The sequence below is a fragment of the Pseudonaja textilis genome, chromosome 7, assembly GCF_049901715.1.
Source record: "Pseudonaja textilis isolate UNSWEBS1 chromosome 7, rPseTex1.2, whole genome shotgun sequence".
Taxonomy (NCBI): domain Eukaryota; kingdom Metazoa; phylum Chordata; class Lepidosauria; order Squamata; family Elapidae; genus Pseudonaja; species Pseudonaja textilis.
The window spans coordinates 20,403,715-20,423,544 of NC_141996.1; the positions used below are offsets into that span (position 1 = coordinate 20,403,715).

General features: G+C 37.8%; 1 protein-coding gene across 1 annotated transcript in view; it reads right to left on the minus strand.

The window, feature by feature from the left end:
• Positions 1-12,613: 12,613 nt before the first annotated feature.
• Positions 12,614-19,830, minus strand: part of AMER2 (APC membrane recruitment protein 2) — a 42,080-nt gene continuing 34,863 nt past the window's right edge. Inside the window, exon 2 of the mRNA XM_087937161.1 lies at positions 12,614-12,736. Within this exon, the coding sequence (XP_087793287.1) occupies positions 12,699-12,736 (38 nt within the window). The 3' untranslated portion in view covers positions 12,614-12,698. The remainder of the gene's footprint in view (positions 12,737-19,830) is intronic.

The window sequence follows — 19,830 nt, forward strand, 5'->3', positions numbered from 1 at the left end:
ATGTCTATGAAAATATTTTTGACTGGTTTTCCCTATATCCCATAAGAATGCGTGCCACCCCCTTTGTAAGTCGTGGCCTTCTAGAAATAATATTCTTTTATTAGTTAACTTCACCCAGTCCTTCAACCAAACTAATGAGGTGGCCATATAATATAACTCCCAGTTTGGGACTGCTAACCCTCCTCTGCTCTTTGTATCTTGCATTGCTTTTACATTTATTCTGGGTTTTTTCCCTTGCCAAATAAATTTGAGGGTTGTTTTGTTGAGTTCTTCGAAGAACTTTTTGTGTAATTTAATTGGAATCGTTTGGAATAAATATAGAAATTTAGGGAGAATGTTCATTTTAATGGTGGCAATCCGGCCTAATAGTGAAATTTGAAGTTTACTCCATGATTCTAAATCTTTCTTTACCTGATGTAACAATTTGTCATAATTGTTTTCTTTAAGTGACTTACAGTGTGGTGTTAACCAAATTCCTAGATACTTCACTTTCTTTGTCACTTGTATTTCCATTGTTCCTTCTAATTCTATTTTCTGTTTTTCTGTTAAATTTTTGGTCATTAATTTAGTTTTTTTCTTATTTATTTTAAGTCCTGCTACTGCTCCAAAATTCTCCAGTTCTTTCATCAATTTTAGTCCCCTATCTATTGGTTCTTCAATAAAGAAGATCATATCGTCCGCAAATGCTTGCAATTTAAATTCCTCTTTCTTAACCGTTAATCCCTTTATATCTGAATTTTGCCTAATTCGCGTTAATAATGTTTCTAATGATAATATGAAGAGCAGTGGGGATAGTGGGCAGCCCTGTCTCACTCCTTTTTCTATCTTTATTGGGCGGGTATGTTCCCCGTTTATTATTATATTAGCTTGTTGTGTGTCATAGATAGTTGTTACAATATTTTCAAATTTGGTACCCAGATTCAAATTATAAATTTTTTGAATTAAAAATTGCCAATTCAGATTATCAAAAGCTTTCTCTGCATCTAAAAACATGAGTGCTACTTGTCTCTCAGGGTGGGCTTCATAAAATTCTAGTACATCTAATACTATTCTTAGATTATTCTTTATTTGCCTAGCTGGGAGGAATCCGTTTTGATCTTCATGTATATACAAGTTTAGCAGTCTTTTTAATCTGTTTGCTATAATAGAAGTAAATATTTTATAATCAGTATTTAGAAGTGAAATCGGCCTATAATTGTTTATATATCTAGGATCTGTATCCTCCTTCAAGATCAACGAAATCAACGCCCCCCTCCATGAGTCCGGCATCCTGGCTGCTAGTAAAACATCATTAAAAACTTCCAACATAAATGGTCCAATTTGTTCTACTATACCCAAGCTATTTTCTAAAGCACCCAAAGGCCAGACAAGGAATAATGGATGGAAACTGAACAAAGGGAGATTTAACCTGGAAATAAGGAGAAACTTTCTGACAATGAAAACAATCAACCAATGGAGCAGCTTGCCCATGGAAGTTGTGGGAACGCCATCACTTGTGACCTTCAAGAAGATATTGGCCTGCCATCTGTCAGAAATGGTGTAGGGCCTCCTGCTTGAATCTGTCTTCAATCTGTCTTCCTAGGACTTTGATTCTAGTTCCCTGATTATATTCATTGTCTTCTTTGAACCAAGTTAGCTGAAACTTCTGAAAGATGGACGGTTAAGAAAGATAGATAGATAGATAGATAGATAGATAGATAGATAGATAGATAGATAGATAGACAGACAGACAGACATGGCGACCAACATGAAAAAGGAGGGAAGATTACTTTCCACCATTTGAAAACTAAGCTTTTCTTGATGTATAAGCATTTTCTGTTTTACAGCTTGATCACTTATGCTAATTCATATTCCACTGGTAATTAACAACTTTTCATTAGTACTCTTGCCAAGTCACATATCTATGATATGCCTGTGCATTTCATTTCTTTCTTTTTTAATCGTTAACCTTCTCATTGCCTGTTTCTTCAGTCTTAAATATAGCTGAAAAACAATGATCAAATTCACACAAAGCCATGATTAGTTATCATCTGAGTTTGCACATTGCACCCTGTCTGCAAAATGTGTACATGGCAAAAAGGAAAAGGAGGGGGGGGGCAATGAAATTTTGGAATGCATTCAATGACTCTCCAAATAAAAGCATGCATCTTGCGAATATAATTAGAACAATTCAGTATAGTTCCTCTAAAAAGGAAGCTCTTTGTTTTAACCTTCCTTTTAGACTATAACATCTGCAATTGTTACTATGATAAGGGAGGGATAGAGAAACTGTCACTGAGCCAGATTTTTCAATTAGCATTGAGAGGAACATTTTAACAGAAATCAGATTTCACAATAAGTTCTGGAGACTATTACAGGAGAAGACAAGGATGTTACTGTGGATAGCTAACTAAAAGGTACATTTTCATATATACCTTTTGTATACAAAAATGGTTTAATGTAAAAGAATGCTCAGTACTTGAGAAAACACAACTAATGAAAAACTCATCCTGATCACTGTATTTTTCGGGCTATAAGACATCCCGATGTATAAGATACATCTAGCTTTGGGGGAAGAAAACAAGAAAAAAAATAGCCTCTGCCTTCCAGCAATTTGCCTCCTTGCAGAAAACAGTAAGGTCAGTTTCAGCACAGCCTGATTAGCACAAGTAGCTGATTGTCGGTTGGATTAGCCTCCCGATGATCAGCTATTTCAGGCTCAGGGATTGCCATAGCCTATTGCCACCTCCACGTGCCCCATTTTTGGCCTCCACATCCTGTGTTCAGCCTCCGGGCACCCCATTTTCGGCCCATTTTGCGGCAGCAGGGATTGGAACAGGCTGAAAATGAGTGGGCCAAAGAGGCAGAAGAGTGGGGACCGATGGGTGGGTGGGGCTTCAGCAACATTCAGCTGTATAAGACACACAGACATTTCCACCTACTTTTTTTGTGGGGGAGTGCGTCTTATACACTGAAAAATCCGGTATGTTACAGCAGAATTACAGTCTACACAAAATGCCAAATATAATCTCAGAAGCACAGCCCAAATCATTGGAGATCATACTGCTGAAACAATGCAGATTTAATCAGAAATAAATCCCATTGTATCCTGATTTGCTTATTTAATATATTGAATATATTTCTTTTAAATATTGATGGTAATTGGTTACAAACTATATAGAAACTCAGAAATGCACCACTTAATGCTGATAATGTAACAATTTCTTTGAGTTCAGTTTAACTCTTGGAAATTTCATAAATTTTCTTGGGAACAAAATGTACATGGTTTGTTATTTCTTCTTTCCAAGATGTTTTTTCCAATTTCTGAGTCTATGATTGATGGAAGAGAAGTCTTCCATAGAACTGTAAACTTAGCCTGAGCCTGTTCAAATTATGATCCAGTCGAAGTAGCCAGATGCTACCATCTGATGAGATTTATTTTTTATACTAATATTTTTTTAGAAGTACAAGACATGTTAAGTCACAATAGAGCATAAAGAATAGAATATATGGTTCACTAGTGGTGAGAAAAGTAAGGTTATGCACTTAGAAAAACCACAAGCACAGGATAGGCAGTACTCCGAACAACAATAGTGGTTAGGAGAGGGATCTAGGTGTCCTGGTAAACCACCATTTAAGTATGAGTCAGCATATACTGCGGCTGCCCAAAAAAGCCAATGTGGTTCTAGGCTATCTCAATAGATGAATAGCATCAAGATTACAGGAAGTGATACCAAATGAAAAATAAAAATGCTGAGGTCCTAGAAAGAGTGCAGAGAATATCAAGAAAAATGATAAGGGATCTGGAGACGAAATCTTACGAAGAATAGCTAAAGAAACTAGGTATGTTTAACTTAATGAAGAGAAGTCCGAGAGGAGACATGAAAGCAGTCTTCCAATACCTTCCAATACCTCCATCAGCTTTCTCTTCCTTTTCACATTAAACATTGCAATCTGAGAATAATCTCTGTGATATCTTAAAGCTTTTGAATGGGCAAAGGAAGCCTTCAGGTTCTTGGAATGTACATCTCTGATAACTTATTTAATGTGTTGTGTGAACTGGTCTATTTTGACTTATTTATAGTAAGTTATGGTTAATTATTACAATGGGAGAAAGACCTTGCAGAATAGAGATGCAGAATAGAAACCTATGGTGTAAAAGATAGTTCAGCCCATAGAACGAAAAGGGGCATGGGAAGCAGAGGTGGTATTCAGCCAGTTCTGACAGGTTCTGGAGAACCGGTACAGAGGTGGTATTCAGCAGGTTCTGACCAGTTCTAGAGAACTAGTAGTGGAGATTTTGAGTAGTTCAGAGAACTGGCAAATACCACCTCTGACTGGAGATTTTACAGTATCCTTCCCCTGCCATGCCCACCAAGCCATGCCCACCGAACCGGTAGTAAAAAATGTCGAATCCCACCACTGAACTGATAGTGGAAATTTTGAGTAGAATTCAGAGAACCAGTAAATACAACCTCTGGTTGGCCCTGCCTCCATCTATTCTCTGCCTCCTGAGTCCCAGCTGATCAGCTGGGTCTTCTTTTGTTGCCCTGAAGAGGAGAACAGAGCTGGAAAGCAGTTTAGTGGGGTGGGGAGGGAATGGGGATTTTACAGTATCATTTCCCTGCCACACTCACCAAGCCAGGCCCACAGAACCAGTAGTAAATTTTTTTGAATACCACTAGTAATGGGAAGCATTTTAGATGGGACCCTCCCTAGTTTCTGGAAATCTTCTGATAAATGAGGGGCGAAATGGTTTCAGACTTTGATTTTGTTAGTGTAACCTTACAATAAAAGTCCTGCTACTATTCATTGTTTGTGCTTCTTGTCAGACTTCCACAAAGGGCCAACGTTATGTCTGAACTTAATGTGTGAACCTAGTTAATGAGTAAGGATAGGACTTAGATTAATTTGTAGACTAACTGTCTGCAACAAGTTATTTTTTCAAATAGTTTTCAAGGTATGTTTTTTATTTCAGAGTGACCCATTTTGAGATGGAAACAGTTGTTCCATATTCAAAACAGGCCGCCTCATTTCAAATTCAAGACAGCTCTGCTTAGTGTTTGATGCATTCTGTTTTGAGCTTGAAAAAAAGCTTACAAAATGGTCAAAACACCCTGTCTCAAATACTGCATAAAACAACCGTGAATTTGAATTAGAAACTGTTTAAATTTGAAACATTTTGCACATCACCAGAAAAAACTATTATTGCCTACTTGACTCGGGCTTTAAAATTTTTAAAAGCAGGTTCTGATTCAATGAAGCTGTGGATACAGTGTGCATCTATTATTTAAAGAAAAAGACTAACAGGATGTGAGAGATAACAAGAAATGATACTGAAAATAGGGATGCCGATATTATAATACCCTTACATAAACCCATGATGCAAATGAAATATTGTTTGCAGTTCTAGTTAGTGTGCCTCAAAAGGGATATAATGGAGCTAAAGAAGATCTAGAGGAAAGCAACAAGGTGAACCTGGAGGCATAGCAGTTAAAGTGCAGTATTGCAGGCAAATTCTGCCCACAGTCTGAAGTTCAGTCCTTATGGGGCTCAAGGTTAACTCAGCCTTCCATCTTTCCAAGATTGATAAAATGAGGATCCAGATTGCTGGGGGTTATATACTGACTGTGTAAACCACCCTGAAAGTGCTATAAAGCACTACGGATGATATATAAGTCTAAATGCTACCATATTACTATGATCAAGAGGCTAGAACTGTTTTTCCTGAGAAAAAGTTGTGACATTTGGGCCTTTTTGGTATAAAAAGGAGACAAATGAGGGGGGCATAATTGAGGTGTACAAAAGAAGCATGCATAATATGGATAAAGTGGATTAAGAAAAAGCTATTTTCCCCTTCTCCATGCACTGAAACCAGAGTCACTCAATGAAATCGATTCCTGGAAGAATCAAGACAAACCAAAGGAATTTTTTGTTTTGCACAAAGTGTAATTCAACTTTGGAATTCACTACTGTGAGAAATAGCTTGCTGGCTTCAAAAAAGGGTTGGATCACTTCATGGAAGTCTGAGGATCCTTGGCCATTAGTCCTGTGGGCAGTTTGATTGCTTCTGAAGGCTATTTGCCAAAAGACTAGCAGGCTTCCTTGCACAATTTTTTGGCCACTGTGAGAACAGTCTGATTAGAAGAGCCAGGCCTCTAATCCAGCAGTGTGCTACTTAGGATCAAATCTGGTTACTATCTGAAGAAGTGACTGTCAGGATGTCTACAGGTTATAGGTTAGATTAAGAAGTCTCACACTCTTTTTCTCCTGGAAGAAAAAAATGGCAAATTAAATCTGTTGCTGAAAAAACAACATGAATTTGTCTAATTATCAGCAATCAAGACCAGCTTTAAAGAGATTTTTTTAAAAAATTTATATTTGTAATTTTAAAAATACTTCAGAATTATTTGTTTTATTCCTCCACCTAATGAGGATGGAATTCTTAGAATGTTAGAATTTAATTACAGTAAAATATTTTGTAATTATACATCTGTTTATTTTTGCAGTGGGTATATTGCTTTCCAACACAAAATTGCTTCAAACTGGTTAGTCAGAAAATAGCAAAGTTCTGATTATCTTGTAATCCGAAAACAAGTAATAAGCAGGTGGTTTGGGCTCACTAGCCTGGGGGAATGCTAATTAAACAGTCCTTTGGTAACCTAACCCATTGATTTTATACTAACTGACCCTAGTGGAGTTCAAGTGAATAGAAAGTCTTTGCCAATCCTTTTCAGAGAGACATATGCATTATCTCTTTCTTTTTTCTTCATACACAATGAAAGATTTTTGGGAAGACCAAGCTATTCCACCCTGCTTTGGGAGGGGGGGAGGGAAGGTGTCGGTATATGAATTCAATGAGCTGCTTTTTATCTGTTTTCTTAACTGATGTGTTTTAATATCTTGTTTTATAAGTGTGTGATATACTAAAAAGGCAGAATATTTCCCCTAGAAACTCAGAGGCAGAAACTCAGTCCCCCACCTTTGTAAATTACTCTGGCCTGGGCCAGTCTATTTTACATAACAGAGATCGACCTCCTTCAGGCAGAGCTATAATAGGAATTGCCCAAAGCCCATTCATTACATCATCAACCAGCAAAGCTCAACAAAGCCTGGGACTCAGGACAGCCTACAGCAGTGGTGGCTAACCTTTTTCGGCTCCTGTGCCAAAAATTGTGTGCGCACTCGTATGCCAGCACCCAGAAGGCAATGCGTGTTGCGCCCCCCCACACCCCCTGAGCATGCATGTGTGACCCCTGAGTGCCACACATTTCTGCGCATGCATGCATAATCCCCCATGCACCATGAATCTCATGCATCTCTGTGCACATGTGTGCATCTCCTGTGCACCCCCGCCCCCGTACATATGTGCCAGATACCCGTCAATCAGCTGTCAGGTGGCGGTGCACACATGCATGTGCAGTGGGGCTCTTCCGGGTGATCTCTCGCATGCCAGCAGAAGTGGCTCTGCATGCCACTTCTGGCATGCATGTCATAGGTTCGCCATCATGGGCCTACAGAGTTGTCCCTGCATGGCCCCATTGGAGTTTGACAACCAATCAGAATTCAAGCTCACATTCAAATCCCAACAGAGGGCATAAAACCAAGGATCTCTCAGCAATTGGCCTCTTTTTTCTTTTCTTTCACCCAACATCGTGAAGTATGTGATCATGCTTTTCACTTTGGAGCTCCAAGCCATGTGGTCCTGTCCACCATTAAACCATCTTTCCAAACAGCCTCAATGTTATATTAGTAGCCTAGAGGATAAATATTGAACATGTTGACCAAAGCTTAGACAAAAGTGAATGCTAGCTTTACAGTCAGAAGATGTATGTCCAAGTTTCTTCAAAATGTAGCTTTAATTAGATATACATCCAGTACATATATTCGGGATCAAGACAAACATTTCCCATGAAGTCGGGTATCATTCTAATCTATGGCTTGTTTAAACAATTCATAGCAGATTCAGTTCAATCATCAACTAAACCATAAACTAAGTTTAACAGTTCACAATGTCTGATTTCCAAGAGACTTACAATGGATGCTAACCCAAACAAATCACACTACAGTTTATTGCAGTATCTTTATTCAGCCACAAACTTAAAAGGGCTTATGGTAAATTAATCTATGCACAAGTGAATAGTGCATTAGGAATGAACTTATTATGGTTTGCAAGTTAGAGTAAATGTATACAACTACTGTGTTTGCAGTAGCAGATTGCTCAAAATTACTGGAGTAGTTTATGCAGGGCACCAAGCCATGGTTTAGCTCAGGTATGGCTTAATAAATAAAATGGTTTCATATAGCACAATAAACTATTAATTTTAAAAATCACAGTGGATGAGAGTGAGCTTTATTTATGTAACCCCAAGAGGTTGGGTTTCACAAACAAATACTGTATAATTTGTCTGGTATAGACTTAGTGTGTTTTGTGAATTCAATTGCTTGTGATTTTTTTAGTTGGTTATTAAACCATGGCTACCCACACTTTAGTTAACTGTGTTTCTGAACCACTCTAACTCTGGCAGCACCATTCAGCAAGTGAGTCTTGGTCTAAATCCTACACTCTGTTTCACAAAGTCATCCACCTTCATATTCTTGGGAGCTAGATTCCATCAATTAGAAGGTGCTAGATTGTTCTTGAAACACCAGTAAGTGTGCTAAATTCTTATAGACATTATTTTGAACAGGTGAAGTTTCTCTCATTTTCTCCTTACAGCACATATATATTTTTTACTTGCAACTACCAACAGAACTGAAAGAGACTTACAAGCAGTTAAAAAAAAACTGTGGCAATTAATGCCTCACAATGGAATCAGTGAAGCTGGTCTCACTAAGACCCTAAAGGGTAATTGAATAGCTAAGTCTTCATAGTGGCTAAACAAAAGCAGGGGAGCATTATTCTATTGTCAAGGTACCACAGCAGGGAAGATCCTTCCTCTCACCTTCATGCAATGTACTTCAGCCAGTGCTGACAAGAAGAGAAAAGCTTCTTTTAATGTTCACAAGGGATATTTTGACAGAGCAACACAAAGCAAGACGCTTTCAACTTTTGTACATGTCCCAACATATAGAAATGCTATAAAAACATTAGGAATTGTGCTTTACATGAAAAGACATCTGCAGTGTCAGTTGGTAGGACTTTATTATTATATATGATTAAGCTGCCTCCAGTTTTGTCAAAAACTTCCAGCACCTTTTCCCCACTTTGGTCTTCCTCTGTGATGACCAGTCAAATAAGCAATAAGAGTCCCTTTATTATCTCCAACTTTGCCCCCAATGTCCAGGTTACCTTTGGCTGGAAAAAAAAAAACTCTCCCAGGAACAGCTTTTAACTGGAGAAAATTCAGTCCAAAACAAGGTACATACAAACTATAACTAAAAATCCAAACAAACCAAGCTGAAGTAATTAACTTGACAGGGCAGGAGAAGGAATTTCAGACTTGAAAGCACGGCAAAACTCACACAGTTGGGAAGATGCCAGGAACACACATAAGCCACGACGATACAAGATAAATTCATGTTTGCTCCCAACATCTTGCAGTGAGCACCTTCCTCTTTTGTACACTGTTTTCCTAGCTGCAGCTAATGAAGGGAATCAGGACCCTTTCCTCTCCCGTAAGCCATGCAACTTATGTTGCTCCCTTCTCTGTACCTCCCTGTGTGCCCTAGGATGAAGAGGAGATGGACCTGGGTCTTTCTCTGAATTCCCTCTCCCTTGCTCTACCTCTCTCCTGCTCTGCCCAACCAGACTTTGCCCTGCCCCAGTTTCTTCCACAGCCAATGAAGCCACACTCCCACTCCCTGTCAGCTGCTCGGCTTCCCCCTCTGAGTCAGATTCTGACAGGGGCATGACATCCTCTGTATGTAATGAACTGCAATTCCTATAATTTCCATCCAGACTTGGGACCCTTGTACTTTAGCGTATTTGGAGGCTATTAGGACGTGAACAGTTGTTAGATGGCCACTTACTGAGGCCATGCATTGTTCAAAGCCATGGTTTGTTGATTAAATCACAGTGGATTGGGTGTATGCATCACTGTTTACATAATCCAGTGGTTATGTCTATACATACAACTAGGAAAACAAAACCATTTGACACTTCATATGTGAAACAAGCCTATGTAATCAATACGCAAGAGGAGAAACTGGTTTTGTGAACCTGAAGTTAGCTAGTATTCCTATCATTGTCACAGATTTTCTCTTTTTGAGTTTAGAATCCTACTTACTATGCTTTCTACAAATGGGTTAAGATTTAAGGCAATCACTATCCACACTACTGCCCAAATGAGGGCTCTTCAGATTTCTTAATTAGCAAATGTGGGAAGTTGAGCTGAAGGTCAAAAGATGTGATGATCCTTTGCTGGCAGATCAAAGCAACTCTTTGCGACTCAAACTGTTCGGCTTGGGAAAATGTTGTAACTCAATCTGGATGTTTCATAATGAGTAAATGGGCTTGGGGCAGCCAACCATTGCTGCCTCTGCCAGTGAGCTTAACAAAAGGTTAAAGCCATACAATCAGGACTTGAAGCAAAGACCAGGTTTGAGGCCTCTGTTACAATGGCTGCCCATTTGCCTGATTGCTTGTCATGGAAGATTGGTAAGGGCTTGGAGCATTGAAGGAAGGCTGTACATGCCATCTGGCATTTTAACTTATCTTGAGAACATATGCATCATCTCAGTCTCAGGACACTTAATGTCTTCCTTTACAAAATCAACACCATAAAACCCTGACTCCTTTTTCTAGTAGTATTCTCAATAGTACAAAGCTCCTTCTTGGAGGTAGATACATATACAGCAAAACACCCCCGTGTGTAGAGAAGCCACAGGCAGAGAAAAGCTTTTCACTGGTGTTTCTGGCCTCTAAAAATCTCAATCCTTCAAATGCTGACAGAAATGTCAGGTAAGATCTCTCTCCTCCCTGTCGGTTCCACTTGATCTACCAACTGTGAAAAGAGCCCTGATGCCACTTCAGACTTTCTTAACACCCTCAGCATGTAAGAGTGACTGACTTTTTCATCCATATGTGAAGGAGTTAGTTCACATATGGTGGGATTCAAAAATTTTTACTATCAGTTCTGTGGGTGTGGCATGGCTTGGTGGGTGTGGCTTGGTGGACGTGGCAGGGGAAGGATACTGTAAAATCTCCATTCCCTCCCCACTCCTGGGGGAAGGTTACTGCAAAATCCCATTCCCTCCCCACCCCACTAGCCTACTTTCCAGCTCCGTTCTCCTGTGCAGGGCAACAAAAGAAGACCCAGTCGATCAGCTGGGACTTGGGAGGCAGAGAATAGATGGGGGCAGGGCCAGTCAGAGGTGGTATTTGCTGGTTCTCCGAACTACTCAAAATTTCCTCTACCAGTTCTCCAGAACTGGTCAGAACCTGCTGAATACCACCTCTGGTTATTTAGATTTAAATTGGAAATCCTCATTTCAGACAAGAAATGCAATTTAATTTTGGAACAAATATTTCTTAGCTCTTTTGCATACAACAGACACAAGTGAACCTTTTCTATCCTGATTGATTGATTGATTAGGTACCATGCCTGTTGATTTTTAGCTATCTAGCCACTCCTTATTTCTTTTACTCTAAATATTTTTTATTTAAAAATTACACAGAAATAAAAGATAAACATGAATTAAAAGTAAAAGTGAAAAAATATTTTTAAAGGTACAGAAAATATTACAAATCAAATTAAAAAGGACAGATATATAAAGAAGCAAGTTTTAATTTTCTTTGCAGCAATTACAAACTTAATATTTCTCCTCCCTCTTTAAGGATACATCATACCTTCTTTTCCCCCCAAATTCAACCCTTTTTAACCAGCAAATCCACAAGTCACCAATTTATTTTTTCCCCATTTCCAGCAAAAAGTCCAACAGAGGTTTCCAGCTTTTAATAAAAGTACTTGTTGACCTATCCCTGATGAAAGGACAATTTTGACATTTCTGCAAATTCTATCTTCTTCGCAATCTAATCCTTCATTGTAGGACTACAGCATTTTTCCAACTTCATGAATGCAATAGTCTCACTTTTTGTACCATGTACAAAAAGCAATCTTCCATAAGTCTTTTCTAATTAGCTATCCACAAGTCCCAATAAAAATGGTTTCATCTGAATATTAATCTTTACTATTTTTGTATCATTATATCTATTTGTATTCATTATGTTTTTGCTTTTTCACAAGTTTTTCATGCATGTTAAAATGATTCTTCATGTTTTCCACATTTTTGGCATGATTAGAATTACCTTTACACATGTTAGATAATTTCTCTGGTGCCATACCAACAGTGCATCCTTTTGTAAAAGTTTTCTCTTAAATTGTAATGCAATGTGAATATCAGTCCTTTAACCACATTCTCTTCCATTGATCCATCCATATATTATAACCAAAATTCTTAGCTCATATTATCATACACTCTTTAACTTGTTCTTCCATTTCAAATGTCAGCAAATGTTTACAAACACAATAGCTGAATTCATTGTGGTTTACCAATATACACAAATCCTGCTTTAGGATTTGCTAGGACATTTTGTGTAAACCTTTTGAGATTAAACCTCTAGCAGAGATGAGGGCAATAGAAGTCACTAAGACTTTGAACTTTTGAATCAAAGAAAGTGTTCAAGGGGGTTATTCATGTTCAAGTATCATACTTCTCAGCAAGCAGAGCAAGATAGATATTTGCTTTAATGTGTTGCGTATTGTTCTCATATTTTGCTACCATTTTGCTTCATCTTTTTTTGTTTGATTCTTCCCTAGAAAAAAGAGAGAAAGGAGTTTGTGAGAGAGATATTATAGATAATCTTTCAGCTTGTAAGTCAAGTATTCTTAAACAGAGGAAGCCTAGAAATTTTCTCTTTTGATTCCTAAATGGGATTCAAAAGCTACTACCTCGTGTCAAAATGAACCTCCATAATGAAGAGGCTGAACAAAAGGTTTTCTGGGAAGACCAGTTTAATTTCTGCCCAGTAGCATCTCTAAACATTATTCATATTCATCTCACCTTACTCTTTAAACAGTGAAAAATGGCAAGATTTGGGGCTCTTTAGAAGAAAGTCACTGAAGGCCTACTAATATTTTGCAATATTTGAGTTTATTTCAAATAATTCAAGGGTAGCAAGGCTTATTTTAACCAAATTTATTGTTCTAGAAGTGGCAAACAATTATTTCACTTTTAATTATTATGGAAATCAAACGGGCAGACATCGGGATTGTGCGATCAATTTTGTTCATTCATGCTAGCTGAAAATGCCGCAAGATGTACCATCAACACTTCTGGAGAGTTGGATTTAGAATTAATAGTAAAAACTATGAAATGCGGAATTTTTTTCTAAGTACCAGAATAGAATGAATATTTCTGAATCAATGTCTAGTTTGATTCATCCACAGCAATTGTTCAATGTTCAGCCTGTTGCTTATAGAGCCTCCATAGTTCAGAGCCTAACAGCAAATAGCTTTGTCTATCTATTTATTATTTGTGAGAATTGGTAAGTTTTTTTTAAAGAACTACAGAGGAATGTAATATAAAAGAATATGAAGAATATTTTTTGGAGATGGTCCACTCCATTTTAAGTCTTTCATACACTGTTTAATTCATTAAACAACCTTATTCGTCTTTGATATCACCTGAGTATATTTGCAAGAAACAGGAAGTAAACTCTGATGCTCAATAAGGTAGTTAACCACAGATGCCCTGTGAAACAACATGGTATAACACAGTAACATGAAGGGCAATCCTGATTATTTTTCTGCTTCATGAAAACCCTACTGGCTTGATAGAGGCAACAACCAAGCTATGAACTATAATGAATGTTACCAATCTTATTTGCATTTTGAGAACTTTATTTAAGCTAGATCACCCTCAAATGAGGAATGAATCTGCAAACTTATCAGATTTCTTGATGTTCTCTAGAGTGCAGGAGTATAATTTCATCTCTCTTTCATGCTGACTAGGGACTCCTGGCACAATATAATTGAAGGGCACTCGGTCAAGGAAGAATGCATATGTGTGCTCAGCTGGGAATAAGGTTTAGAGCAAGTCTGCTTGTGAGAAGACATATATGGGACTACCTTGTAGGAAGAACGAAAGTTCAATTCATTTAAAATTTGGATTTAGAAACAGTCCACCTTGAGCTAATTTCTTACATGAAATTTGTTCCTTTAAAAAATTGTTCATGAAAGGGATGGAGTGCTTACCAGCCAGAGAACACAACTGTTCTATTCATCCACAGTAAAAGATGAACATAAGAGGAAGCTAATTCCTCCCCTTGAAAACTACAAAAGCCAGCTTTGAAGCTGGCATCCCTGAGCACAATGCTGACAGCCATTCATCTGAACTCCTTGGATCTACTTTGAAGTTTTCTTCTGTCCTGTTTTTAAAAACTCCTTGCGGACAGCAGTATAAAAAAGAGAAAGAATCATAAAGTGTGCTTTCTGTTTAAATATTTTAACAGTGATGATGATTTTATCTTCCTTTCACATTTGCTTTCTAAATAATATGAGCCTTTATTCTACCATTCAAAAATAGAAACACCTTCTCAGGCTGTTGACCCTGCTGAGGTCTGTATGTTATTTTTGCAGATAGATGATGAAATCATGTAAAATACAAATGTCACATAAATGTTTTAACAATAAGCCTATGATGTTTTGATACTGTGGTTTTGGAAAAAGCAGTTCAAGGAGCAAGCTGGTAAAAGCCCAAATAATCATTAAAAGTGGATCTTTTTCTCTTTTCAAATAAATTATTATTGAAAATTGTACCCTAGGGTTATAATAAATTGAGTGCAATATAATGATAATTATAAAAATTGCAGAACGCATTCAATTATTCAATGTAAATAATAATCAAAATATAATAATCCAAATACTATCATTACTATGCCATCCATTCATGTAGAATGTCCCTACTGTATGCATTCTTCCAAAATTTGATAAAAAGATCCCTGTCAGTCACAATTCATCAATTACAAGGGATGAGAAGTCATAAGTGAACAATAACTTTGGAATTATGTATGGTTTTAAGTGTGACATGATTGCAAGTATAGAAAGAGACCCCTTCAAAAGAATATCAGGGTCAGCCAGTCAAATGTTCTCGATAAGATCACATCGGTGAAATGAATGCATAATTTATGCTTGAACAAAGGGTTTTCTCTACACATAGGAAGCATTGTAACTGAGAGAATATGGGCATTGTTTTACTTTCTGTATTCTTTTTATGGCTGAAGCCCAATTTCCCTTGTGAAAATATCAGCAATTCTACGTAAAAGAGACAGTGCTTCACTTATAAAGAGATGCCATCATAGTTTCCTTTTTATGAATTAATAATTTCCACTGAAAATATTTTCTTTTCCTAGCCTGTAAGCTCTCAGGGAAAACTCAGCTAGTCCTTTGCTATTAAAGCAGCCCTGTGTTTTATTATTAAAAGACGGTAAAAATGTAGGATATCATAAATGAATGGTATGTATGAACTTGTGAAGGAAGTCCATACAGGTCTTGGGATGTAAGGGCATTTGGGCATTAAGAATCCAGTTAAGAGCATTTGGATAAGAATATAAAGAAGGGGAAACAACAAAAACAATGATATGACTGTCTAGATTGTGCTATACACTGTCAGGCTAGGCAGAAGGTCTGGATGACGCTCTCCCATGTAAGATTTCAGAATTTTAGAGAGAAAAGACATTGCAAAGATGGGATATCTATGGAGGTTCTCAGTCACCCAGGTCATGGTTATTCTAAAGGTGCTTTTTCAAGAGGCAACTGGGCTTTCTGTTTTTTTCTTTGAAGATGTTTCGCTTCTCAGAAGAAAAAAACCCAAGATAGTCGAGTTGCCTCTTTAAAAAGCATCTTTGGACAAAGATGAGATAATTCAGTTACCCAGACATTTGTTAGAAAACTATCTCGGGCAAGATTGCATGGTGCTTTTGCTGCCTGATTCATTTTACAAAAGTTTGAAGAAGAAATAATGAATTTGCTTTCCTAGATGTGATACCAGCCAATTGGGAATTGCTTATTGAAGAGATTACGTAGAAGTAACTTTGGGGGGAAGAGATTACGTAACAGTGAGTTTTCAGATACTACAGAATCTAGTGTACATGCACACTAAATTCAAGTCACCCAATTTCAAAAACAAAGTGCTAGGCAGGAACTCATGGCTAGTAATCTTCAAATTAAAGAAAGTACAAGTAAGTTGAAAACTTCTGAAAACTTTTGCAATCATAGGCTTCAGCCACAGAGATGCAATGTAGTACCAACAGAAATGCAATATGGTATTGAGATGAAGAAATATCATTGTTCCTCTTTATTCTGTGTTAGGGATATCATATTTAGAATATTATGTCCTGTTCTGGACAATGTATTTGTCCAGATGATATCACTAGCAATAGCACTTAGACTTATATACCGCTTTATAGTACTTTACAATCCTCTCTAAGCGGTTTACAATGTCAGCATATTGCCCCCAACAATCTGGGTCCTCATTTTATCGACCTCGGAAGGATGGAAGGCTGAGTCAATCTTGAGCTGGTCAGATTTTATAATAAATATGATATGATATGATATAATTTCATAAATATGATAATAAAAATTTTAAATTGTTAACTAATTGTTGAGGAAATTGCACATATTTAGCCTGGAAAAGAATGGACCGGGGAAATACGATCTCTGTCATCAAGTATCTTAAGGACTACTGTATTTTCCATATATAAGACACTCTCATGTATAAGATGCCCCCATGTTTCACGTAGTTTCTTGTAGTGAGCACATTATAAGCCAGGGGGTTTAGCTAGGGGCGTCATGGCGATGTCATGTGACATATTGGGACCCCTTTGCTAAGCCGGACAGGGGCGGGGCCAGCACATGAAACATCCAGCCCATGGACCACAAGTTTGACAGCCTTGCTATAAGCCATCACTGTGCAGAAGCCATTTTGTTAGAGTGAGTAATACAACAAGAACAGGAAATGCATCACAGGAACAATGGAGATGAAATCTAGAGTGGCAATGTGATGACAAGTGACAAGTATAATAGAGAGGAGTGATAAAGCTGCATATAAGATAGAGAAAGGGAAATCATCAAAACCATAAAAAAGCAAAAGTTAGAATTATTTTGGACATGTGATACGACACCTGGAAAAATATAGCATACTTCACTTAATCCTCCAGGGGAAAACTGAAAGCAAAGGAGGTCCAGACAGTAGAACAACATGGCTTCAAAATCTAAGGAACTGGTTTAGACAAAACTCACCAGCACTTTTTCGTGCAGCTGTTGATAATCACCAACATGACGGATATGGCACAAGAAGAAGAAGAATTAAATGTGTATACCATGGGTGTCAAACTTGCCATGTCACATTGCTGTCACATGACATTTCGTGAAGTTTTTTCCTTCCCAGAGCTGAGGTGGGCATGGCCTGCATGTGATGTATCTAGCCTGCCGGCCACCAATTTGACACCTGGTGTATACTATTGAATATTTCCAACCTCCAGTGTCTTTACAACAAAACAAAATATAATGGAAACTTCTATTGCAAGAAAATGAAGATATAATACATTCAAGATAGGAAAAAGACTTTACAAACTGAGTTCTGAAAAGTCCAGCTAGAACTTCTCTGCAAAGCATCAGAGATGGTCTTGTAGGTCCTGTTCAAGGGAAGAAACTTCTTCATGACTTGTTCATAACCTAGGAATCCAGTTTCTCAAATAAGCACTCCTTTTCCTGGCCATTGACTGAATGTAGGCTAGACCATGAGTTGAAAAAAAGTGTAAAACTCAATGGAAATCCACTAAGAAAAATCCAGAGATGTGTTACCAGGAATTAAACTTGTGATTTGTCAATCTTACATAGGGCTGCCTGATAGCTCAGAGGCAGGCATATCTTTTACATCTTCAGAAAATAGCTCTGAAAGAATTTTCCTTAAACCTTTACAGACAATCTTTTACAGTCCAAGGACTGTCTTTTGAAGAAATGCCATTTTTTTCTTTTTGAAGGCCACAATAGATAGGTAGAGAGGTTTTGGGGTACTGGGAATGTTTGTAAAACATTTAAAAATATGTATATAGCTCAAAAAAATGAAAATATGTTGACTGTATTTTCTTTTTTTTTTAACTGAATGAGTTTCCCTTGGAAAAAAGTTTTCTCCAGAGGAAAGTAGGAGCAAAGTGCAAATTTGTTTGTACTTTTATAGTTGTTATTTTGGAGTGGCCAAATTTTATAATCTTGGGACTAGTGGTCCCCAGTCCCACTAGATTTGGTCTCTGTTTCTGACAGATCATAGATTAATGTCTGTCAGAAGGCTTCCCAGATCTATTTTTTCACCGTGAACTGATTCTACTTGTGATTTGTCAACACTGCATATAAAGCCAAATTCAGGTAAAAGGCTTTTGGTGAGCAAGAATGCTTAGTATAGCTAACAGGCAAGGTGAAGTTGTGTTTTTTTACTGCCACCTTCTGATAGAAATAATAATAGCAGTTGCTGGTGTTCAGATCAGGCACCTACTCTATCAAAGACACGTCCACAGAATATTAAGCAGATCCAGCACTGTGGGAGAAATGCAAATTTGCTTCCATGTATATGGGTTGCCTTCTCTTTCATTGGTGGAATTAATCACTAGTGAAATTATGATGGGCTATTTATAACATTGCATTACCAGTCATCTAGAGCAACCATACGTAACTTTATCAAGCAGAAGACGGATGACTGATTTCATACAATTTTTAAACACTACGAATGCTTTTAAAAAAATAAAAACTAGTCCCAAACTCATAAAAGCTCATATAAGGATACAAAGCTCTTGTAAAATTTGGTGCTGTAATGATCTTTGGGCTATTTATTATTAATATTAAACTTTGGAAGTTAGTGGGTATTATTTAAAACATCAGGCCTGTCATTGCTTCTCAAACTGCTAAATCCTGTTAAGACAACAATGTATACCTGTCTTTTTTAAAAAAAAAACTGGAGAAATTTATTTTTCACATTGGCAGCTGGATGTCCACAGGAGTGGCCCCAAAAGCCCAAGAGTGAGCAGCAACTGTGTGTTTAAGCCCTGCTCTTATCAAGTGCTGGGGAAATCAGAAGATCTAGGCAGTTCAAACAGATATAAAGATTTTTGCAAGCTTAAGCTCTCTACAAGAATCTGAACTATTAACAGTCCAAACAAACTGGTGGTAGATAAGAGTCAGTGGAATTCAAGGTGGGTTGGACTTTGATCTCTTTTGGGTGTGAAGGGACTCAGGACTGTTGACCTCTCTCTCAGGCTCAGCCTTGTCGTCTCCTACAGTCCTGTATTTAATCCAGTTCTTGTAAAAAGTGGGGGTAGGGCATTGATTGCATGTTCACTGCTACCTCATATCATATCTATATATTGCTGTAAGCCACCTAAAATCGTTTGAAATGAGATGGGTGGCAAATAAATGTAATAAATAATAAACATGAAATTGAGAAACTGCCTATCTCACTCACAGAGCAATTCTGGGCAGTGTACAACTAAAAACATAAAAAACATACAAATCTTATATCTCACTAAGATGCAGTTAAAACAAAAATAGAATAATTAAAGTTAAAAGGTAGAGGGGAGGGATTTCAAGGTGCTAACCCAGGGGTCAGCAACCCGTGGCTCTGGAGCTGCATGTGCCTCTTTCATCTCTCTGCTGCAGCTCCCTGTCACCAGTCAGTGCCACAATTTTGAGAGCAGCTTCCGGTTAAAGAGGGGTGGGGGGAAACACAGCATGCCAGGAGGAGACTCTATGGTAAGGGGTGGGTTTTCCGGTTGGATCCACAATTGATAGGACAAGTTTCAGTTAGGACAAGTAGGGGAAAAAGGACACCGTGCTAGGAGGAGACACTGTGGTGGGG